The sequence below is a fragment of the Triturus cristatus genome, chromosome 4_1 (genome assembly GCF_964204655.1).
Source record: "Triturus cristatus chromosome 4_1, aTriCri1.1, whole genome shotgun sequence".
Classification (NCBI taxonomy): Eukaryota; Metazoa; Chordata; class Amphibia; order Caudata; family Salamandridae; genus Triturus; species Triturus cristatus.
Genome location: NC_140585.1, coordinates 920,461,415 through 920,486,779, shown reverse-complemented (window position 1 = coordinate 920,486,779; position 25,365 = coordinate 920,461,415). Strand labels below are relative to the sequence as shown.

Genomic DNA, 25,365 nt, shown 5'->3' with positions numbered 1-25,365 from the left:
TAATAGTAAAGTAATAGAGTAAGTAGGAGTAAAGTAATAAAATAAATAGATACATAACTGCATAGAAAGGGTATACGTGAGGTTCAAAACGCTAAAATTGCTTAAGCGGGGGTCCCCAGCTTCCAGTAGCGATTCAATATGGGGTCTTCGGAAGTCAAAAGGTTAAAAAATGCTTAGACCACTCCACAATACACTAAAAGCAGATGAACCAAATATATGTGATGTGTGTGGCAATTTCCCAGTGTAATACGGAATTTTTTTTTTACTTTCTTCACATTTTTTAAGTAGGAAGGGTTCTTTCTTGATAAAATCATCATAGTTCTATGGGTGCAGCCTGCAGAGTACATGGCTGCGTAACCAGATCAAATGTTTCCCAACAGTGCATCCTAGTGTAAAAATAAATTATGGTAACTTGAACAACTACATATAAAAACAAGCATTTACAATGCAATATGTCTCGCATTTATGCGAGTTTGAGCTATTGGCATTGTAAATAACAATGCTTTATATTTATGTTTTGGTTTTTAAAACATAATATAAAAGGCACTGTCCTTTACAATGCCAATAGCTCAAACTTCCGTAAATGCGAGACCTGTTGCATTGCAAATGCTTGTTTACGTTTGGTGTAGTTTGTATAGTGCCGGATATGGTGGCAACTGGCTTTTTGATGTAGCAGAATACTTTTATGTCAGTGTTCTATTGCAGGGTTAACTAGTTATATGATTACAAAACCCATCATTGTACCACTGTTACCACCGGCTTCTGGTCAGGCTACACTTTCCCCTTGCTCTTCTGAGTACTAGCTTAGGCAGCCAGCAGAGTCAGAGACGAGCATTAACCATTCGGCTTACAAAGCAAACTTCATATATTGTTACAGAAATAATTTGCAGGCTGATTATATGAAGTTCCCTCAAGTCGGCCACAAGCAGAAGAGCTGCTCTTTGTCTAAGTAAAGCAGTGTTATGTGGATAGCTGATGTTGCAGTGGACAACTGAAAACACTGGCTTACTGGTAAGTAATAGCCAAAGGAGGGCGATTCTCAACATCCGATCGCACCTCGTAGACTCCCAAACAGCCATTTTATTTGGACCAAGACTACATTGTTGTATAAAATCTAATGTACTTAAAAACCACCAAGAACCACCTACTGGTTGCTTGCATTTAAGGGGGACAGCATTAAAGTCTTAAGGGGTCCCTGGCCAGGACATGGTCACCAAAGGACGTTTGTACACCAATTATTCTAAAACTGGGCCTTTGTAATTAGCAAGCTATTTAATAAAATAAAAAATAAGAAATCCCTGAAAAGCAGTTGGGGGCCACTTTTCGTATGAGGTGATTACTAGCAAGAGGCAAACTTCTCTTTAAATAGACCTTGCAAAGAGATTGAATTGGCACAGTTTTTATTATGTAGATTTGGTAACACTTCTAAATCTGCACAAGGTAATTATTTTGTCTTAAACCTTCACCTGTGTGCAGCTTTAACCCTGGTAATCTCCAGACAATCAGATAGGGGGAGGGACCTTTAGCATAGAAAGTGCTTCTGGGGCTCAGTATCTGGTTACAGTTTTTACTTCTGACCCCCATCAGGAGCTGAGCACTAGTGTCTCGAAGTAATTTCTCTTCCAGATACACTGCTGCTTACCCGACTCCCCTCACACCCATACTGTGAGGCCCTACGGAGCATGGTGCAGGACATCTGTTAAACCCCACAGAAATGGTTTAAAAGCGGGTTGTGCACTGGGGGTTTACAAGCTACTTGAGCAAAACATTTTATTGCCTACAAACAGACAAGGAAAACCTTAGCAAGCTGTACGTGCTTCCAGTTGAATAAAACAAGCTTTAGGACAATGAGCCGGGTTCCTGTTACAGCAGAGCACTCTTAGCCCTGCCCTAAAGTTCCCGGATGATGTCCGTATTTAACCAGAAATAAAACAGGGTGTGGGTTAAAACGTCTGCACAAACGGCAAGATTAACAATTAATTTAGTGTGCTGGAGTTCTCCTGTGAGAGGGACGGGACAGGCAGAGACGCAGGGGGAGTTGGGGGCGGGCAAGCAGCAACATAGGAGGGGTGGTGGGTCGGGTAAGCAGTGCTGTGGGAGCTGGTTGTGGAGTCTGGCAAAAACCAACAGGGGTTGCTCGATTTTGCCTCACAACCAACTGTACCCCACTGCCACACACGCAGAGCAGTCAGTCATACCAGTATCACCGTTTTCTTCCCCATTGCACATGCCTCTCTCTGCACACAAGCTGCAGAACAATGAGACAGGTTCCTGTATAGCCCTGCCCTAAAGTTTCTAGGATGATGTCTGTTTTTAAGTAGACAAAAAATGTAGGTTTCTACCATGCTTTGGTGCTCGGTAGTGCTGGAGCTGCTCCTCCTATGGCTCAGCCTGCACTGGTTGCTATTATCGGGCATTGGGCAGTGGCAACAGGACGTGGGCGGGGGCTCGGCTGATATCAGCTCTCCCTTTGTGTTTATTGTTAATGAGGCGGGTTCCTGTAACTGCACAGCACTTGTAGCCCTGCCCTAAAGTTCCCGGGATGATGACTAATTTTAACCCAACTGATAAAAATAGGTTTGCATCCTGCCATGGTCCTCAGTAGAGCTGGTGGTGCTGCTCCTACGGATCAGGTTGCACTGGTTGTTAGACTCGGGCAGTGGTAATGGGCATTGGTGGGGTCTTAGCATCGGCTCTCTCCGTGTATTTATTATTAATCACAAAAAAAACACGAATGCCATGTGTGTTTCCAAAAAAAGGCAATCAAATTAACCAGTGTGTTTCTCAACGGGAAAAAAAGTGTGTGGTTGCAAACATCTGCACACATTTGCCTCAGAAAGCCAACCAACACAAAATTCCAAATGCACAAGCCAAGGCAATTGTAAAAAATAGTGCGCCGTAACTAACTTAAATTGCTAGAAGCAACATAAGACATGTATCAGAGCCAGTCCCCACAGGAGGGAACGACCCACCAAAAGGAGGGACTAATAGCCACGATTTACTACTTAAAAATAAGGAATTTAGGAAGGCACACAAAGGAACCAATGAAAAGCGATGGGCATTCAGAAAGCCCATTGAGTAGATACAGCATGTCTCGAAGGCAGCATATGCACGTTGTCTAGACTCGACCTATAAAGACCGTAACTTGGCTCTAACTTTCTTACAGAGCACACCTTTTGAACATTTGTTCTTTGACCTTAAGACTGTCTTCCTCATTAAAATTACTTCTGCTTACTGTGTTGGTAAAGAGTAGGCACTGTCAGTACAACCACTATCTGCCACCTTCTTTCCAGGCAAGTTGGTACTTCGAAACCCAGGCATCCTTTCTACCAAAGATGATGTTGCCCTTCCAAGTGAGGAAGTTTAACACACTACTTGTCTTTTCTCCTCCACCATATCCCTCTAAGGAGTAGCTTCATTGGCTGCACTCCAAAAGAACCATTCGCTCTTTCTTTGATCGAACTACCAATTACTGAGTGGTTGCCCAACTTTTGTGTCGGGTTTTTAGAGCACAGAAAGGGAAGACAGTCCAGATACGTACCTTATCTAGACAAATTGTCCTCTGCATAAAAATGTGCTGTGCCTTGGCTAAGGGGGAGCCTCATGTGTGCCTTCATGCTCATTCTACTAGAGCTAAGGCTACCACAGTGGCCTTAGCCATGAGTTTTCCAGCGCCTCACAACTGCCAGGTGGCTACATGGTCATCCATCCACACCTTCATCAGATGTTACTTGCTTGATTCACAGAGAGGGCCAGTTTGCCTGCTCTGTCCTGCAGGATTTTCTGGTGTTCACTCCACTCGCCCTCCACCTTTTTGGAGGTATTGCTTTGGTATCTATTTGATGGTAAGGAATCTGTGGGTAATAAGTATCCATCAGAAGAACAAGTTACTTACCTTCATAGTGCTTTTTACTGTGGATACTTCTTTAAACTGTAGATTTCTCACTTCCTACCCTCCTTCCCATTTTGTGGAGTAAAATTCAAGGTTTTAATAACTCCCATGTTAGTTTCTGCATACTGTCATGGTTTTCATTATGTTACTGATGCTCTGTGTCTGAGGCCACATAATGGTTTATTGTTACCTGACATCAGCACTCACAGTTGGCTCTTATATGAGACTCAATGCTGTCACTTCCACAGGCGGGGCAAAGTCATTGTTGAGCCCAAAGGCTGCTTGTGGGGACAGTTGCTGGAAATGATTCTGGCTCCTGTCTACATGAAGTCAGAAAGTGCTGAATCTGCGGTTAGGTAGACTGTCCACTAGGAAGAGCTTTACTGAAGTAAGTAACTTGTTTAACAGAGACACAAACTTGTATAAAAATTGTGGCTGCACATAATTGAGAAGACGCTTTCTTGTTCCATAATGGTTCAGGTCGAGAGCATTTGTTTTCGCTGTAGGCTTTTGTGTTCATCGTTTGAAACATAAGTTGGAGAGTTTGTTTTAAAATAAATTGGATAAATGGACTTCAGTTTAGGTGATTTACAAGGCCATACCTACATTTGACAACAACTTAGTTGTCCCAGGGAAACCACTTACTATCTAAAATACATTAAGCAAATTCTCAAATCTGAAGGATGTTAATAGTCTATGCCTTGAAGAGCATACATAGAAGGAGCTGTTACATTCCCACAGCATTATGATGATGTTTGTCTCTATCCTGTTTTAATCATGTTGACCATCTGGTGTCTGTTTCCAATATACCACCATTACTTCCTCATGAAGAGAATGATTGATTAGAGCAACTGGACCTGCAACGAAATTTGAGTATTCAGATCTAGAATGCTGAGGATATTCTTAATTAAAGTTTAAGATATAGTTGGTACTCCGCGCCAATAGAAATTGCAGCACATGCTTTGGCAATTATTTTGAGCCAATAAAATGATATTTTAATTTTTAATTCTATGGGTGTTGTGATGTAAAGTCATTCAACCTGTTGGATTTGGCCCACCAGATCTCCTTACTGGGATATTTTCTGTGGTGGAATAATTTTATTCTTTCCTGAAGTGTGCAATGTTGAGTGCTAGTTGCTATCTGGATTAATGAGTTTTAGTAATTCTGAAAATAGATCTGGGAAGGACTATTTTAATTTTGACTGTTTGCTGAAATCTCCAGGGACAGTGAGCCATTGTGGAGAGAACAAAAACCTTCCGATGCTCTGTTGTGGTGTATGATCTTGTTGATTTCGCAAGCTATTTAGTGATTATGCAGGATCCTAAGAGTAGTACTATAGGGAACTCAGACTTACTGTGACCATTCACAAGTATGAACTTTTTGATACTCTGTATATTTTAGACTGTCATGTCGTGTCTCCCTCTACCACCACATCCAGCTTTGGCGATTCCTTTCTAGAAAAAGAAAACTGCTTGTGGTGGGGAGGATGAACATTGTGCCTGCTAACTTATGCCTTTAATATCTACTGATTACATAAAAACATCTTTGAGTGTGGGTGTGGTATTGAGTTCTGCGTATAATACAGTGCATAAGAATGTGTGCTTGTGAATTTGTTTGTTGAGTTGGACTTGAATATGTATTGTTTACCTGTTGGTTTGAGAAGTATTTTCTGTTTTTTTCTGTTTTAATTTTTTCTCTCCTACTCTTCTTCCCATCTCTTCCCCTCCCACTCTCTCTCACTGACTGTTATTTGTTTTTACCCAGCTGGACGCGGATGATGAAGGAGTGGTATGGTCATATTTTTTTCTCCTCACCTGCTCTATTTTTTAAGTCCTCTGTCCTCATTATATCACTCTGTAACAGGCCTCAACTGTATCATCTCCTAGAGTTGTCTTTATAAAGCACTGATTTGATCATGCACCACTAATATGTGATACTTCGATCTGGTAATCTTTTTATAAAAGCTGGTGCTCTCACAATCACACTATCAGGCACGTCACCACTGATATTCCTCAAGTGAGACACTTGCCATGTTTGTACATCTGAATTCGTGCATGGAGGCTTCCCCTTTGAGGTGATACATAGTTAATGAAGTTTAATGAGAAAGCATATGAAAGAGGTGTGCAGTGCATGAGGGTGCTACACACTGTGTAGACTTACGAGTTAAGAAAAAGGTGTGCATTGTATAGTGGTACTCAATGAGCGAGTGGTATGAGCTAATAAGAAACCTCGGATTACAGAGGAATGAGCAGAGCAAATGTAGCTATTTATATGCTGTAGTGCAGTATGTGAAAGAGTTATGATCTGAACAGTGGTGTAGGGTAGGGGAATTTGCAGACTTGTCCAAGCAGCCTGGGGAACTAGTGAGGACTTGGTTAATATGTCCCAAGACTAACGACCAGAGGTGGAAGACGTACCATGGTTACCTCTCTTTAATTTTTGTACTGACTCTGCATCACCTGAAATATACATTACAGCTATACTTCACACTCAATACATGATAAGCTTTGGCAAAGCCAGTACGTCTCACACTTAAAATGTGAAGGATAAACTATTGAGGTTGTCAAATCTTGTTTGTGAAGTATAGTGAAAACTATAAAAAAAAAGAATTAAGAATGGCAGGTAGTGCGTCGCATTCAGATGCTCTAGAGACATCCTAGAATGCTTTGAAATGGGTTTTCTGAGAGGAAAAAGGATTTTAAGCTGCAATCATTTCAAGATTGCAGACTGACATTTTCAAATATTAAGTTATGTTAAAAAAATGTAAACGTTGGAGCACAAAAATAAACATGTGACCTGGTAACAGTGTGCAGCTGCTGGGCCTGCGCAAAAAAGCAATTTAAAAAAAGGAAAAAAGCAAGAAATGGAGGGGTGGAGGTGCAACAGCTAGGAGCAGGGGTGGGAGAACGAAAAGCAACAGAAACATGGTTTTGCAGCATGAATCCTTTTCTGGATTCACATGCTGTGCATCATTCCGCCATCTAGTGGTTGAGTCTGGAATAGTCTTTATTTTGCTTGTTTTTTTTATTTTGTTTTTTTGTTTTGGGCATCGTTGACCAACATTTGGTGCCCGGTACGCCCCCTGTGTGATGTCAGACGGCGTCCTGGAGGTTGTTGTGCGTGGTAGCCATCTTCAGATTCTTTTTTCCGCCATTGGGTCTGGAAGCAAGACGGAACGCTCCAAAGATTTTCAGGAAAAATTCCCGAAAAAGATAAAAGTTGAGATTTTGAGTGGAAAACCACCATCGATATCGCAACCGGAGAGCAAAGTTTAACTCTGAGAATGACACCTCCAATACCGAAGACATCAATCGTCCACAAATGGCAAGGTAGGGGCCATGGAAAATACCCCTTTAAAATTCTGCTCTGAGTGCCCCCACAAATTCGCACAATACGATCCACATGACTTGTGAAAACCTCTGCCTTCCCAAAGACCACAAGGACAAAGACAGTGAGGCCTGCACGGTGGTCCAGCCGAAAACTCTCAGGACCTGCTGAAGCAGAGGGAGGCCCACTATGCAACGATGTCCCAGGCATCGAAAAAACCTTTCATGACGGACATATGCTTTTCCAGTGACGAAGAGGACCAGGAAGTTCCAGCAGAATTGACACACGAAGGATCGGATGTTGAAATTCTAGAGGGAGACACCGAAAAAACCCACGCCCACAAAAAGATGGCGAAGGATACAGAGAAGAAGACGGATAAGGTAAGACACCATACACATCCGTCGGAACCAAAGGGCCAACATAATAAGGCACAGCCTAAGGCAGCCCGACGCTGAAGAAAAAGGCAATTGAAGGCCAGCCACGATCCGAGGAACCCCACGGAACCCTACCAGAGGTTAGCCGATGAGGAAAATCTCATATGGCGCTGAAAGCAAGTTCGAACACGAACCCCCAAAGGGAACTGCGACGCCGTCAAAACCAGAGGCATGCGCCAGCCAGAAAAGAAAATCTCCGGTCTCTGACGCCGAGAGAACACTCGAAGTCGAGAAGAAAAGGAAACGACTTGAAGCCGAAATGGCGATGTTCCTCCAGAAAAAGGAGTTTGACGCCTCACTCAAGGAATTCCGAATTCCCAAGAGCCCCGTCGCCAAAGCGATGCCGAAGGGGAAGAAGAGGAAATTCTTGAGTCCCCACCAACCCCCGAACCTGGCCATGACTATCTCGAGAAAGACGTCGAGGCGCCAGATGAGGAGGAACCCTCTGAAAATTTCGAGGACACTTGGAATGACCTCGACACTGAAAGCCCAGAGGAGGAGATATGCTGCTATCCCTAGAAGGCATCCCCACAAGATGACAGTCTTCTACAACAGCCTAGTAAAAAGAGCAGCTGACTCTTTTGGAGTTCCCCTCAAAGAGGAAAAGGGAGACTCATTCTTCTTTTTAGAAACACTAGCCACCGCCAACAAGGGGACACAATACGTACTAATGCTACCAAGCATCCTGGACCAAGGCAACGGAGCCACTCTCAAGCAAGGGGGTAACACCAACGGACAAAAAGGAGTACAAACCCTCTTCCAAGGACCCTAAGTATATCCAGGGAAACACAGTGCCTGACTCCATCATTATTACCACAGCCAGGAGAAGAGTAAATGCCCTCTCTAACAGTGGACCTCCCCCAGAGGAAGAAAGCAAACGTATGGATGTGGTAGGCAGAAAAATGCAAAAGATAGCATTGACGCTGTTGCACATTGCAAACTCTAATGCCCAGCTGAACAGGTGTGGACACCAGTAATGGAATGGCATCGAGGAGCTCATCAACAAGCTCCCCGAAGTGGACAAGAAAAGGGCTAAATCTATTGTTCAAGTAGGCAAAAACATGCCTTAAATGCAGAAGACACTGCCAGCAGACAGATGTGAACAGGCACCACTCTAAGAAGGCCTGCCTGGCTTAAAATATCAGGTTTTAAGCAGGAGTTTCAAACCTCCATCATTAACAGACCATTTATAGGGGAGGCACTTTTTTGGAAAAGAAGTGGATGAATCTCTCTAGCAGATTAAAAAAGATAACAAAACTGCAAGAGCCATGGAAGCCTTACAGCAAAGAGGTACCTTCAAAAGAGGAGGGTTTAACGGAAGAAAACCCACAGGAATAGGATCCTTTGTTCAAGGACAGCAAATGTCACATCAACAACAGGGCCAAGGAAATGGTCAACAAACAAGCTAGCAAGCAGGATACCTGAGTTGGCAACAACAACCAAAGCAGTCCTTTCGAGGAAGAGGCAGGGGCCAGCCCTCTAGAGGAAGAGGGAATGGCTCAAATTGACTCCTGCAAAGAAAATGACCCACACACCACCAGTGGGAGGCTGAATATCACAGTACCTACAACAGTGGCGAAAGATCACCACAGACAATTGGATATTACATTTGGTAAAATGCGGGTATTGCATAGAACTGACAAAAACACCACCAGCAAACCCACTAAAAATAAGGAGGTACCTCAAATCAGAACTTACACAGTTACATTCAGAAATCAAAGAACTTCTTCAAAAACAAGCAATAGAATTGGTACCAAAACTGAACATTTTCAAAGGGAACTACTCCCCGTATTTCCTAGTTCCCAAACAGGACCTATCACTATGACAAATCCTGGCCCTAAGGTTCATAAACAAATTCATCTTGACACAGCATTTCAAAATGACTACACTCCAGGAAATAATCCCACAAATCCAAAACGGAGATTACATGGCAACAATAGATCTTAAGCACACCTCAAGTCAAATATACTTTTATTTGATTTCATAAAAAAAAAATCATAAAAGGGTGAGAAAAACACCATGGGTAAAACATGCATAAAATATACATTTGTTATTTTTTAAAATGTAGAAAATTATATTTTTAAAACGTATTAACATGTAAGCAGGACAGTAGAAGGATTTCGAAGCCGAATGTTCTAGAACTACTTTAGTTGGTTGGCGGATTCTATTTTGTCCAGTTCTTTTGCCGCGTTTTTCAAAAAGTTTATAGCTCTGCAGAACAGTGGGATTGATGAGCCCCCGAGACAATGAATCACTGCTGCTCTACAAGTTCTTATTTGTTCCTTCCTGAAGACCTCCCGAAGGACCGTTTTGCGTGTTTCTACTAGTGCAGGGCAGATGCATATAAGATGCAATAAGGACTCATCTCGTACTCTGCATAGGCGGCATTCCTTTGTTTGCCATGGGTAATTCCATTTCGGGGTTAGGTCCTTTGATGGATATAACCCAAGCCTTAGTAGTGAGAAAAAGTGTTTTTTTAATAAGGAAAATGATCTAGCAAATAAGGTTGGGATTGCAGCCTCTGGTATATCTATCACGGTCCAGGCATGGGATTTTTTTGCTAGAGCTGTTTTATCAAATGATAAAGAATACTGTTTTATGGCTTGATTGACCACATATTTAATGCCGGGATAGGTAGTAACAGTGAGCCCAGGCTTCTTCTAGCTGCAGTGCCGAGAGCGAGGCCTTCAAAACCTTGATGATAGCGTTTTTAAGCCTGGCTTGGTTTTCAATTTCTACCCAACAATAATAGGCGAGTGTGTTGTCCTCTGCATCCCGCATCCTCCAATAGTACTTGGCTAGTGCACCTTGTCTATCGGGGATCTGGTTTCTTAGAGCATATTCTAGTTGGATTTGAGCTTGCGAAATATGGCGAGGGATTGCAAACAGTTTCTTGAATGGGATTGATTTTGCTAGGTTTAGACCTGTGGCGTCGTTGCCATTCAAGATTTCCGTACCATATGAGATGGAAGGCAGCAATTTAGCTACTATAACCTTTAGTAGATGACCGGTGGAACATCCTGCGAGCTTGTTTTTTAGGATTTTAAAGGCAAACTGAGCAGTTTGGATTTCGTGCGACTTTGGTCCAGATGTGTCTTGAAGTCAAGGTTGCGGTCAATTTGAAAGCCTAGGTATTTGTACGAATCCACCTCAGTCAAAGGTCGCTTGTCCAAGTGAATTTTACGGTCGGTTTTATAGTGTTTGACAAAGCGCATCACCTTCCTCTTTTGGTGATTGATGGTTAGTTGGACCGAAGTGGTGTAAGCTCCAAGTTCGGTGATTAGTCGTTGCAAGTCTACTGGCGTTTGCCCTAGTAGAACGATAATAGCTGCATATTAAAGGCTAGGTGTAGGTATTTTGCCATGTTTTGGAGGGTCAGATTGAATTGACCGAAGGTGCTCGTCCAGGTCAGCGATGTAAATGTTAAAAATTCAGGGCGCCAGCACGCACCCTTGTTTTAACCTGTTGAGAGTATTGATCTTCTTAGTTATGCTGAGCCCGTCTCCTTTCCTAATCTGGACCCAGGTCTGAGAATACAAGTTGATTATAGCCTTCAGCAACTTGGCTGGAACCCCCCTTTGTGCATTTTTGCCCATAGCTTGGCTCTTGAGACTTTGTCGAAGGCCGCTTTAAGGGCGATGAAACATGCGTACAGTGGCCTTGATTTTACGAGGGCTCGGTTAGCTAGGAGGGTTACAGCCGAAATGTTCGTGAGAGTGCCCATCCCAGCCCTAAATCCGGTTTACGTTTGGGGAATAAGGTTTATTTGAGTCGCCCAGTCCTCTAAGTCTGCCAGCAGGTTTGATGCGTATATTTTTGCCTCCACATCGATTAACGCGATCAATCTGTAATTTGAGGGGTCAGAACGAGAATCCGACTTGTATATTGGGCGTAGAATACTTCCCCTTCAGGAGTCCGGGATCGTATTAGAGGCTTAGATATCCGAGAAAAGAGGAGTCAGATGGTTCGCCCACATTAGTGGATTGTGCCGAAACAAGGTGTTTGGGAGGCAGTTGGGTCCTGGGGCACCCTCGGTTTTAAATATATTATTATTTTTAAGACTTGCTAGTTAAGGATCCGCGGAGGAAAGTCTAGTGAGTCGGAGGAGTCGTGATTTACTAGATCTCTGGCAGCGGTTTTGTTCCTTGATTGGAAGCCACAGTCGGCAATTCCTGGGAATGGAAGTTCGTTGTATAGTAATTCAATATGGGCTCTCCATGTTTCTGCCATGATGTCCGAGTTGTGGTGTCGGTTCCTGCGGTTGGTTAACTGGTTAATGATTTCCCAGAAGAGCTTGAAGTCTCTTTGTTTACAGAAGTAATGGAGTTTTGCCCAAAGGAGTTCATGGAAAGCTTTCTTGGCTGCCTTTATGTCTCTATTAAGATCTTTTCTGGTTTTAGAGATTAGAAGCAGGAGGTCTTGGGAGGAGGGTAAGCCCCAGAGTTCCTAGTTGTCGTAAATATTTATTCAATTGTTGTTTTTGAGTTCTGAGGCTTTTAGTAAACCATACTGCCCCTAAAGATTTCCCTGCTTTTCTACCAGTTGCTTGATTAGAGCATTTTGTATTTAGTTCTCTGATGAATGACTCCCAGGCCAAGATGCTTGATGATTCCGTTTTGGATTTCTCTAAAATACTGATGCATGTATCCAGAAAGTCGCGTATATTATCCTTTTCCCATGTGAGGCGTTTGAAGTTATGACAATGCGGTTGTTGCGGCGTTACGGTAACAAGGATTGGGTTTGTGATTTTTCTTAAAAGCATGAATGATTGCGGTTGATGGTCACTCTCTGCTCTTTCCAAAATTTGAAAGTTCGTGATGTGGGGAGCGAGGTCGTGATCCGTGAAAGTATAGTCGATGGTTGATGCTGACTTTTGAGTAACCCTTGTGTATGCTGCTGGGCTGTCTGTCGGGCTTTGACCATTGAGCATGCACATTGAGAGGTCGTGCAGGTGAACTGTGCATCTCTTGCCAAGGGTGTCACGTCGGGTTGGGGCCTGAGTGTGTCCCCTGGTGCCTTTTGTTTCTTGCAGTAAGGTCATATTAAAGTCCCCTGACAGAATGATGTTGGCGTCTGGGTTGGCGAGTTTTATTGCGGCAAGTGAGGCTAGTAAATGATCAATACTTGCCCGTTTTTGTTTGAGCATGTAAATGTTCATGATCAGCAGGCTGGTAAAAGGCGGGGTGTCAAGTTTAATGCATTGCAACCAGAGGGAATCGAGGTCTATGGCAGAGGCGAGTCCGGAAATGTCAGTTGAAATAAAAGTGGAGAGACCCCCTTTTGCTGTCCCTTGATTAGCCCCTTTTTAGGTCTTGCTGAGTCAGCGCGCATGCGCTGCTCGGAGAGACTTTAGTAAGTGAGGGCTTCAAAAAATGCTACCGCCGACTACAGCTTGCAGTGCATGTCCACGGGCACACACAAGCTGTGGCCGGCGGTAGCATTTTTCCCCCCAGCTTTTTAGCCAGCTTGCTAGAACGCGCAACAAGCACGCGCGCTTGCGTGTTTTAGCGCGTCATCGCGATCACTTTCGCTTTCACAGCGATCGTGATCGCGATGACTTTCTTGGCCAATGCTTGTTCTTATTCTTCATTTTCCTCAGCCGAGGCCCAGCAGCTGGGCGTGCCCTACCCCACACTGGCCTCCACCATTCTCCCTCCTGGGATGCGGCACAGTTGCATCACCGGGACCCACTGCTCTCTGCTGCTTCCAAGGAGCACACAAACTTCAGATACTCCTCTCTCTTCAACCATCACGTCACTCCCCCTAAACAGGGCGCTCCGGACGCAGGCGAGGGCAGTCCTGCATGTAGAGAAATCCCACAATATTCCACTCCTTGGGAATTTCTAGTCATCTCTGGGCGCTCTCTTGGCGGCTCCACATCACCCTCTCTTCGTGTTGGCAGTGCGCCCCGCTCCTGCATTTTCGACCCCCTCCCCTCCAGCTTCCACGGCCCTCCAAGTGTCGGAGCAACACGGTCGAGGCACCTGTGCACGTCGGCCACGCTGGTAGCGCCGCAGCAGCCTCAGCAACGGCGCCAGGGCTCTGGTTCTGGCTTCTGGCTTAGCAGTGAGTCAGAGGGTCAGGTGAGCAGAGTGTCAGCATACTGTTGTAGCACAAATCCCCAAGTGATTGTTGTGGACTTAGTGAGAAGTCAAAGTTGCTGATGGAAGCATTTTGATTTAATGTAGATTTGAAAGTCTGTTTCTCCTACGATGCTGTAAACAGAACCACAGATATTCTGCATTAGAGGTAGGATGTTACACTACATAAGCTTTCATTATGCCACTCCATAATATTACCATGATTGGAACCTGGCACAGTGTAGTTGGCCCTAGATTATACATTGTGCAAGAAGGAACAATGATAGGCATGCATCAGTTCAGGTATGTCAATATGGTCTTATAACAAATTGTATATAAGTCACTGTTATGATTGCTTTTATGAAGAGTCATCCTTTTGAAGTCTCTGAGGTAGTGGGACACCATTTAAGTTGCTCCTTTGTATAAGGACACATGATTTAAGTGAACAGAAAAGGAAAGACTTGCATTGCCAGCCCACCTTTGGCTACGTCAAGAAGATTGACATCCACCTGTGAATGTTCTGAGTGAATTGAAATTTGTGGCCCAGGACTTAAATTAAGTAAGGTGACCTTAACCTGCATACAGATTTTAAGTGCCTAAAAGGCACTAAAATTGACATTCTGTTATTGGTATCGAGATGTGAGATATTCACTGTGTGTGTGCCAGACCTGGGGGTCTCCAACAACTTTAACAAACAAGCATTGGCATAGCCAATAGGTCTCGCCTTTGGGACCTTGAAAGTAAAAAAATTAAAACTGAAGTGTAAGACTTTACGTTTACATTTATTGCATCCTAAATACAAAGTAAATGTAAACATGAAGTCTTATACTTCTGTTTTTTTTGTTTTTTTACTTACAAGGTCCCAAAGGCAAGACCTATTGGCTATGCCAGTGTTTTTTTAGCTAGATTCACGAATTCCTTGTAGTCTACTAGGGGTGTAGAATTTGTTAGCCATGTTTCCTGGAAGAGGAGTATATTGTACTGTGTGATAAACTCCATAAAGTCTGGATCTTCTAGTTTCGTGCCGAGGCCAAACACGTTCCAGGAGCAGATTTCGTAACCCTTGGGTGGATTAATGGCAACATTTAGGTTGTTCCATGCCCTGGCTTGGGAGGTTCCGGCCGTGTTTGAGTGCCGAGGTCCAGTGGACTGGCTGGCTTCAAGGTGAACAAAGGTGATTGTGATAGTCCTGGCCTTGGAAACTATGCCTGATAGAGGGCTGCGGTTATCCGGGCCTTTAGCGCCTTTTAACAGACCCGCTGAGTGTATAGGCGGGTGTTGGGGGCTGGCATAGCATGGAGGGTCGATCTTTTTTAGCTTGATGCCCCATTTTCCGAGAGGGTCCCTCTGCTGCCAGATTTGCTCAATAAAGAGGGAGTCTGTGAACGTGGCAGTGGTACATAATAACAATAGATCTCAAGGACACCGATTTATTCATCCCCATGAACAAAAACCACTGAAACTATTTCTGGTTCCTACACAAGGGAACACACTACCAGTTCAAGGTACTCCTTTCGGTCTTAAATCCGCACCAAGTGTCTAGGAGCAGTCGTGGCGCACCTGCGAAAAGGTTGGAATGCACGCCTACCCTTACCTGGACAACTGGCTTATAAAGGCAAACACAAAACAAACATGTCTCAGCCTCGTTCAAACAGCAATCCACACGCTCCAAAGATTAGGATTCTCAATAAATCACAAGAAATCCTCCACAAAACCAAAAAGGGAAAAGACTTTCCAATGTGCAAGACTAAACTCACCACTTGCTTGGGATTACCCTATACAACAAAGTATACAAGCGATCAAACAAGAAACCACCCTATACCAAAAGGGTCACACTCTGAAAGTGAGGAGAGTCATGAAGCGTCATGCATCCCACTCATTCCTCGTGCCCGCCTACATATGCGCTCCTTCCAGGAATGGCTTACCAACAACTGGTCACTAGCCAGAGTGAGTTGGTAGGATCTAGTGGTTGTTATACACAGGCTGCAAGCAGAAATACAATGGTGGGCATCCAACAACATAGCACAAGGGAGACCTTTTAAAAACCCAACTCCTGCTGTGACAATCACTACAGACGTATCCCTCAACGGATGGGGAGCGCTTCAAACAGTTGTTGGACTATCCATCGAGCAATTGTTGCCTTTGTGACAGGCGTTCCTGTTTTAGTATGTGATTAGGCAACAAACAGTTGAGACCCTCACAGGTGAGTAGCTGCGCGTTACAAGTCCCTGATTGATTGATTAATTGGTTGATTGATTGAAGTAAAGCCATTTAATAAGAAGTAAGGAAATGAGATTGACAAGAAAGTCCAACCAGTGATGAGCAATTGGCTGACCCAATGCCCATTCGAAATACTAGTATTTTACACAGTAGATTTTTCTTCAAATAAAACACTTAGCAGTATGTAGGCCAGACCTAAAAAGAGAGAAAAGGTTACCTTTGTCACTCGTGAAGATTCATTCTAGGAAAGCCACCCTAAAGTAAGTAAACAAATCTTTGTTATGACAAAACCTAGGGGCCTGGGTGAGGGGTAGAGTTGTGCATATGGATAGGTGGTTGCTGGCTGGTGAAGGGTGATTGACAGGAAGTCAGATTCCAACTGCTCGAGGGTATACGGTTGCTAAAACCGAGATAAAAGTGGTGTATCAACACATAAGGAGTTCTTGGACAAAAAACATAACAGAATGTACTCTGCAAAGATTTACTTGCTTAGAAATACTGCTTAAAAGCATTTGTAAGTGTTTTGTGCCCCATGCCGTTGTGTCCTAGTCCCATTCAGTCCTGTATACTGTGTCCAAGCCTGTACTGTGTAGTGAACCAGTAAATAGTAAGGTTAAAAATGTACAATCAAAAAAATATTTTCCAAAGTATTTTTCTCAGACATAGTTGTAATCTACGGTTAGGTTCTATGGAGATTGTTCTGGAGGTGGGGCTTTACACACACACTATCAAGTTGGCCAGGAAAGTGCCTCTTGGAGTGAGTTAAACTGCTGAAGTCTTGTAAATGATAATTTAGTTAAAGCTTCTATACTTAATAATGTATACATCTTTCTCTTCCTAAGCTTTGTAAATTATTTTTTCTGGATCGTTGTAGATGCTGAGGGCATTCTTATGCTGTGGATGGAGTGAAATTCTCTATCAGAACAGATTTGGAATTGTAGCATTAGTTATTTGAATTACCAATCTGGTCAGAGAAAAAGGAATAACTCTGTCTTGGTTACATTTCACAGCCTCCTCACAATGATATATTTAATAGATTAACAATTGAATCCGCAACTGAAGCTCTAGAATTTTACCCCGTACCACATAAAGAACAGAATGAGGAAAGTATAATTAGGGAAGAACAAACAAAAGGTGACTGTGTTTATCATCTGACGACCTTCTCCACACCACTCACTCACTGTAGAAATGGTAGCTGTCTAACGCAGAAGGGCCGACTGCCCCCACATTAACCCAGGAAACTGCATCCAAACTACTATGGATTTTCAGATGTTGTCACTTGTCTTGGATGTTTTGACGCCTCGGTGGAGTATAAAAGAGACATAGCAGAAATGGAATATATAGACACTAAAACTGAGAAATAAAACTAGGTATTCATCCATGTTACGCTGCCTCTTTTGAGTCTGTTCTATAGAGTACACCCAACCAGTGGCAGTATGGGACAGAAAATCGTCTCAAGTACCAAAATAAGTGTCCCTCATTAGCATTTCAGATAGCTAAAAACGTGGTCCATATTTGCAAATCAGGGCAGTTTTAAGCGTGTGAAGACACACTGCATAGCTGTGTTTCAAGGTGTGGGAGACATGTATTTTTGCTTGCTACTGGCAATGTTTGTGATAATATCAGGGAAATCGACCATAAAAACCAGCTCACCAGATCCTAAAACTTGTCCGCATGTTTGCGATCTCCTGTCTCATGTTGTATGTGAAAATTGCCCCCTATTCTGGAAGCTGTGTGCACACTTCTCAGTGCATAGCTCACATTCTTATCTGTGTGCACCATGCTTCATGGTGCCACTACATCTTCCTGTTTTTGGATGCATTTGTGTTGCAACCATGAGTCACTGCCTTTATACTTTGATATCTTTGCCATGCACTTTTGTGACTGCATTCTTTGGGTTAACATATACACTCCCATGGAATTGTGGGTGCAGCTTTGCACATCCCTGGTGGAGTGGGAGCGGTGTTTCACTTTCAAAGGTGACATGCCTACGCGCTCATTTGCCTCGGGTAACTGTGTTTGTGCTCACCTATCTCCCGTGGGATTTTTTTGCACAAACCCATGCTCCCCATAAACATACACCAGTGACGGCTGGCAGGGGACGGGGTAGCAGGGCGGGGGAAGGGAGTGGGAGTGGGGAGACAAAAAAAATCCACATACCTTTTGCTTCTGGCTGGCCGTTTCTCCCCTTCGGTTCCTTCAGCCATTTTCTCTTCTGCTTCCATAGCGGAAGGAAGTACAAAGGCTCCCTCCCCTAAGCAAATCACAACACTGCAATGCAACTTTGTAATTGGTCTGAGTGCCATGTGGCTTTGCATGTTACTCACCAGGCTGTGTAAAGCAAACCTGGTGGATAAGATGCAGTGTGCGCATGACTGTGTGGCCGGCCAAAAAGGGCCGGCCAAACAGTCATGCATACTTAGAGTGGGCAAACCACTCCTCCCCCTTAACCCCAGCCCCGCCCTGACCCAGCCCATAGTGAAGAATAAAATGATAATAACTAAGTTATTATCATTTTATTTTTCCACTGCACTGCTCTTAAAATAGTGGGGTAAAGCTTCTTTACCTTAGCGGAGGACCCGCCACTGGCATGCACGCCTTTGTTTCTAAAGTTTTCACTGCAGGATCTGTCTGTATCCCTGGTCCATCCGGTCTGCCATGCTGCCTTACTGGACTGGTTCCAGTATTTCCATAATTTGTACAAGTGCAACACTCATTACAGACTGTACCGAATTTGTGACATTTGTTATGCTCTGAGTGCTTGCACAAGCCCCCTTACTGGTTTTTATCCAGTGGTGAAGTGTATGAACCGGAATATGCTTCCTTATAGAGGTACCCCTTTTTGGCTAGAATAAAGTTAAGATACAGCATAATTGCTGCCGTAAATGTTCTGTTGGAATTGATGTATGCACAAGTGTGTGTTTGTGCTGGTGGAGTTGGAAGATGAAACTGATATTCACATTGTGCTGAAGTGTGCTTGTTTCCATTGCCACTAAACTATGCTTCACTTTTTTGCAGAGAACAATCTCCCTCGGAGCTGGCGACCGACAGGTTATTCAGACGCCAATTAACGATTCTCTCCCAGTGAGCTGTTGTAGTGTCGCTCTTCTGTTCCGTCAGTTAGGTGAGAGTCCTTTTGTTTTATCCCAGCCAAGCCAAATAGTTTTTATTGGACCCCGCTGTGGCGTGTCTTTCAAAAATCATTCTGCCTCCATTATGACGTCACCATATGCACTGTATGGCAGAAGATATTCACTCACACTGCTGTGACAGTATACTTCCTCACCACATCTGACTTGTCTTGCCAGCACTGTGAACGAAATCCTCTGCATAATAATTTCTCTGCATAATAACCCCATTCTTTCATGGGGAGATCCACACTCGCACTGTAATGACCTTCCCTCCCAAAGGTAAGATCCCCTTCTCCCACTTTAATTAGCGCAAGACAAACCACACTAGTCTGTTCTGTCTGCAAAATAGGGATATTATTGGAATATCGGAGGTTTAAAAAGAAACTATATAGTTAACGTTTTACTCGTCGCCTTCTTTGTCTATTCTCACCACTACTTTCATTAACATTGCTTGCATTTTAGTAATTGTCCGCATTTGTGTCAAATGTGCTACTTGCATTTTGACACTTTCAGCTGTGGTTAGACTAACAGTGGTTAATAATGCCACAGGATAATAACGATTTTCACTATAGCTGAGTGATAGTCGCTACACATAATGTATTGACACTTGTTTCTTATCTAGTTAAATTGTCACACGGGCTTCTTTGCAGATTCACTGAGCCCAATTCCACTGAGTGGTAGTTATTTCATTAAATATTGCAGTTTGTGCCAGATAAAATCTAATTTTCCTTACTAAAGTGTAGGGGCTATTCGAAACAAATCTCCCACAAAATTATTTTTTTTAAAGAGAGACTCTAAAAGCTCACTTGTTTAGTTTGACGATAAGCTATGATGCCTAAATTTATAACAGATATTAAATGACCAATATTTACAAATCGTGCCTCACTAAGAAAAATGCTGAGTAGAAATACTACATTTAAAAAAAAAAATCCATATAGTCCATGACTAAATAGTTTTGATGACTATACTGAGGAAATAGACTCTCAGACTTGTATTGTACACTTGAAAATAATGCTTTCATGTGGCATACAATTTATGCCATCTAACTTGCTGATTACACCACTTAAATGATGCCACAAGGTACTGAAGCAGGTAGTGTGACCATTAATACATTATCACTGTACTGGAAAATAGAACGAACAGAACAGAGTGCCACAGGTTGTTTTTAAGACAAGCCATTGATAAGATCAGTTAAAGTTCCAGGTTTATTTCAGGGGCAAGCGCTATCAAACCTAAGTATATAAAAAAGTATGCAAAGTTTTTACGTGTTTGTGTAATAAAATCACAATTTTTCACGAGCTCATAGCAATACTAGAACTTTTGAAATACCAGGTAGATGGTATACTCTGGATTATTAGTCAACTTGCGATGATGTCATCATAATTTAAAATGCAAGACTAGTCTTCACCCTATGTTAATGGTTAGACTAAATTCTAAGGGCATTGCCAATTTCCTTACTGTGATCCCTATGGTGGAAAGCCAGGTTACCGATTATTGTTTTGAAACCCTATACTTTCTGACAAGTCCTCAGAAAATACCCAACAGGTGTTTTAAACAGCACTACAGGGCCATTGGTATTCCATTTGCATTTATTCTACCTTGCCAAGCTTGAATGAGCACCTACCCAGAAACTACTTGTTTTGAATTGGAGTGATATCCCAGTTTGAGCAGGAATGGTGACAGTGATGACATTCGGGGGGGGGGGGGGGGAGGGGGATCTGTATGGCCTCGATTTTCCCTATTGCTGATGTACTAATTTCTCACTTATCCAGTTGATCTCAATACCTCAGTATTGATCTAAACAGTTTCTTTCACCTATACTAGAATCTACTAAAATGCATAACTGAATGGTCACAGTATGAAAAAAGGAGGCAGGAATATAGAGGAAAGGATCGAACTAAACCAAAGCCTCTGAGCGCTGCAGCCACTTCACCTTTAAAAGGAGACAGACTTGTGCCAGACTACTGCCCCTTAAAGATCTGAGTGATTGAGGCCTGTCAAGAATTCCTGTCATACGAGGGGAGGAAAACGGTAACCAGCGAAAACGGACTACATCTCCCAGGATGCTTAGCGGTTGAGAGGTTATGTAAACAGGAGAGCTGTTACATAACTCAAGGGAAACACGCCCTTATGTAAACAGGAGAGCTGTTACATAACTCAAGGGAAACACGCCCTTATGTAAACAGGAGAGCTGTTACATAACTCAAGGGAAACACGCCCTTATGTAAACAGGAGAGCTGTTACATAACTCAAGGGAAACACGCCCTTATGTAAACAGGAGAGCTGTTACATAACTCAAGGAAAACACGCCCTATAAAGGGAGGAACCGGGAGGTACAAGGCTGTCGGATATTGTGTTTACACCGACGTACCTGCTTCGTGAAGAGCAGTGTTCCGGAGTGGTGCTCCAGTAAGGCAAGAACGGAGGTAGGTCGAGTCGTTACTCCCTGGGCCGTGTCTTGCCCCATCGACACCTGTGAAGGACCCGGAAGCTCTACCGGTCAACCATTGAGCTTCGCTTTTTGACTCGGCTGAGTCCAAGCGCAGTGGCGCTTTTGCTGGTTGGAGTCGTAACTCCCAGCCCGACCAGAGACACAGGGACTGCCAGCTGTAACGTACACCAGGAGGTGTTTGCCGCGTTACAGACTCGGAAGTCCACAGGATCGATCGAGCGGCTGCTCTCGGTTCAGTCTTCTTGCTTGTGATTGGGGTATCGGTGACGCATCACCAGGAGGTGACTCCGCGTCCCGGTGCAGTCTGAGGAAGAGGTTGAGCGGCTGCTCCCTTCACTTATCTCAGTGAGATAAGTCCCTGACTCCTCGATTCTCCCCAACACTCTTCGTGCCCCTCACAGCCTACCGATTGGCATTGTCGGCCATTTCATTTCTGCCCTCTGTTGGCATACGCCGGGATCGGCGTATATGCAGAGGACGGTTAGGACCATCCGTGCTGTGGGCTGGTAACGTACTTAGCCTGGAGGATTCCAGTGACTATAACTTTTGTTTGTTCTTTGTATTTTATTTGCCTTCATTAAAAGAACTAACCCTTCACAAGTGGTTGCGTCCTCATTGTCGTGTCTGTTAAACGATCCTGAGACGTTCAGGGCGTTACAAGGCCAATGACTTAGCAGTGTTCAGAGAATGCCCCATTGCATAAATGTATTCCCCTGGAGGAGGTTCTTCAGACTCATGCGAATTGCAAAAGTGTAATCTAGGTATGTGCTGTGCCCTGGATCTCCATCTGCTCCTTACAATACTGCAGAGCAGCGAGAGATCTGCAGGAGGACATTTCCATTCTTTGACAGAAAACCGTATATCCATCATTCACTGATGCAGATACATAGTTAGGGTCCATATCTCAGGCGTCCTCCAAAAGAACTGACCCTTCATCTGTGTTAAAGCCTGTCCTCCGGTGGATTAACGCCACAATCAACCACTACCATTTCAATCATGTCCATTTCCAGGTAGTGTAGTGTGAGTTAAATATGTGAGTAGAACTGGCTTGGTATTAGGAAATTGTGGGGTTTTCTATAACCCTTTCTTTTGTCTAGCGTTGCATTGCCTATAAAAGATCTCCGACACCAGATTTTTTTATCCATGGGAGTAAAAGATCACGTACAAGTGTTAAAACTGAATAACACTATTCACATTTAAACAATAAATATATATTTAGTGTGATTTATTTGTGTCTGTGTTATCTAACCTGAATGTCTGGTTAAATGACCAGAAATTAAGCTCACTGAAAACACTGACCATTGGACGTCTTGCATTGCAGCCAGATGAAGAAGATTCTGTAAGAGTCTCACACCTCCACTTAATTTTTAGTCTTAAATGGCAAGCTTCAACCTCTCCTACACTCACCCTTGAAAACAATATTACTTCGTCTGACTTGAGTTGTAATTGGCGTTACTGTGGAGTCTAAACAAAATGATTCCTTGGTGAACGTAATCACATGAGTACAGACAGATATCTGTAGTTTCAAGATGCCCTTTGTGATATAATTCTGTGTGTTTTGTGCCATGGTAGTAGTTAGCGAGGTCTTAGTTTGCTACATCTGTGTGATATCAAAGAGTGACAGTTAAACCCATGTGCTCTTTATTGAGAAATGCTCACATAAAGTATGCTCTTTGATTCTTCTGCTGTACTATTCGTCCTGTCCTCTGGTGGTTGAGGTCTGCCTGAAACAAATTCTTGAGTGCTATGATACCATTGTCAGATGGACCTTACAGCGTTTCAGAAGGTGCCTATCTCTAGGAAAGTGTAACTTAAGACACATCAAGGGAAATGTTCTTCCTGGCTGATTTCTTTAGCCAAAAGATATGTAAATGTTTCCCTGAACTTGGCAGGAAGTGTCTTGAACCCAAGGAATGAAATTGTACTGCTTATAAACCCACAGGTCAATTATTCCCTTGTGAGTCTTGCTCATGTCTGTTGCCAAAATGAATAACGTAATTATCAAATGAAAATTGACAGGTTCTCAACGAGAAGTAAGCCCTGCCCAAAATGTTATGTAGATACAGCTGCTTCCAGTTGGTGATAATTCTTAGACTTCTGGGATAAATTCTTCTGTGAGTTCAGGAAAAGTTCCTACAACCTTGACTCAAAATAGTTACTTCACTATTAAAAGAATTTCCAACTGAGCCGAGCTAAATTATCTAACTTGGGGCCGATCTTGAATCCTCTTGGAGCAGGTTGTGAGCAACCAATTCTAAGTCTATATTTCAAACAGTGGGATAGAGGATGAGTCATTAATGTGATTGATGATGGGTTTGTGGGAGTTGGGGTGCTGTTGTCTTGTTGTGGTGGTCCTCTAATATTGCCTTGTAATGTAACGCAGTCTGAGTTATACGTGTACTGTATTAGGAATTTTCTCTGAAGTTCCCTCGTATGCCTGTAGATGGTGTTGTTCGGCTCCTCGTCTGGTTCTCCCTGCCCTAGAGGTGACATAAAGGTCCCAATATCACCACTCCAACTGTGCGTTGACATCAGTTCCTTTCTTTTTCGTCTTCTGATGCAGATCCAGAGCTCACTCCCTCTATTGCTGTCACTCAACAGACTTTTGTTTTAAAAACCTTTCAGTCTTTTCCAGGGTACAAGGGACATAGACCTATCTTCCTCTTCCTAAAACAATAAGTTTTAAGCCCTTCAAGGACAAACAGATGTAAATGATGCACTCTCATGAGGTCGGTCTCTGGTGTCTGAGCTCCTCACATGACTCGAAGTTGTGTGGCAACTGGTCTCGAATGAATCCATATGCCACCCAGAACCACAAGGCCAAGCTCTACATCTCCAAAGACCGTAGGAAGTCTTGGAAGGCCTGTTCCTGGTCGAAGTCAGATCCGCTCTTATTCCTGAGGCCTTCATTCTACTCAAAGTCCTTGAGTAAGTCAAAGAAAAAGAATCACAAGAACACCAAACACAGTTCCCCTTCCTTCTCTCAGCAGGAGTCGTCACATGAATGTCAGGGTACCTCAAAGTCAAGGTCTCCTTCCTTGGAACTGATCCCTGCCCTTGTCCCGTTTCCAGCCTGAATTTCTGGGTCCATTGGTGATGCCACATCATATCCAGGCTTTCTAGAATGATTCTGTATCCAACTGGATCCCTTTGGAGTGCCTTTTGGCCATACAGGTCCGAGGAGGCTTCCAGTTGGGTTACTGCAGGCGGATCCGTATCGACACAAACTGTGCCTCTTGACTTTGTTACGGGGCACGTCCGACTTTGGGACCGACCCTGCTTTGACTTCCCTTGCTTTGACTTCCACTAATCGGCAGAGACCTGGCCCAGGGCCCTTTGCGTCTACGCCACTGATGCCAGAGGAAGAGCCCATAGTCCTCTCAGACTATAAAATGATTCTGGTATGACCTCGGACAAAATCACATCCACTTCGACACGTCCCACAATCTTAATTGATTCAGACACACTTCCCCTGAATGACAGTCTCTGACCCAGAGCCACAAGACCATGACGGGGATGATTCCTCACAGATATACGACAAAGAAAATCTTTCGACACTTCACTAGACACTATCCTAAATCCTCCACCTGGTCCCTCTAGTTGTGTCTGCCTCATTTGTCCTGGTTATCAGGAGAAAGCCGTTGATGTTCTTGACCTTGCCTCAGTGGACGTTAAGACAAACTTGCTCATAGAGGAACGTACAGTAAGGGCAGAACTGTCTAGAACCCCTTTTACTGTTAATTGGGCACCTGGACGAAGCCAGGATCTTTCCCTCACATGAACCACCAAATAACCAGAAGACCTAGACCGGCTCCGGGGTACCCATCTT

At 43.6% G+C, this 25,365-nt stretch overlaps 1 protein-coding gene across 8 annotated transcripts in view; it reads left to right on the top strand.

Annotated features, from left to right (window-relative positions):
* The window catches only part of SBF1 (SET binding factor 1), a 1,208,265-nt gene that overhangs the window by 332,841 nt on the left and 850,059 nt on the right, over positions 1-25,365 (top strand). For all 8 annotated transcript variants that reach the window (XM_085653743.1, XM_085653740.1, XM_085653741.1 and 5 more), the window contains exon 6: positions 18,972-19,077. In XM_085653743.1, coding sequence (XP_085509869.1) covers positions 18,972-19,077 — 106 coding nt within the window. The remainder of the gene's footprint in view (positions 1-18,971; positions 19,078-25,365) is intronic.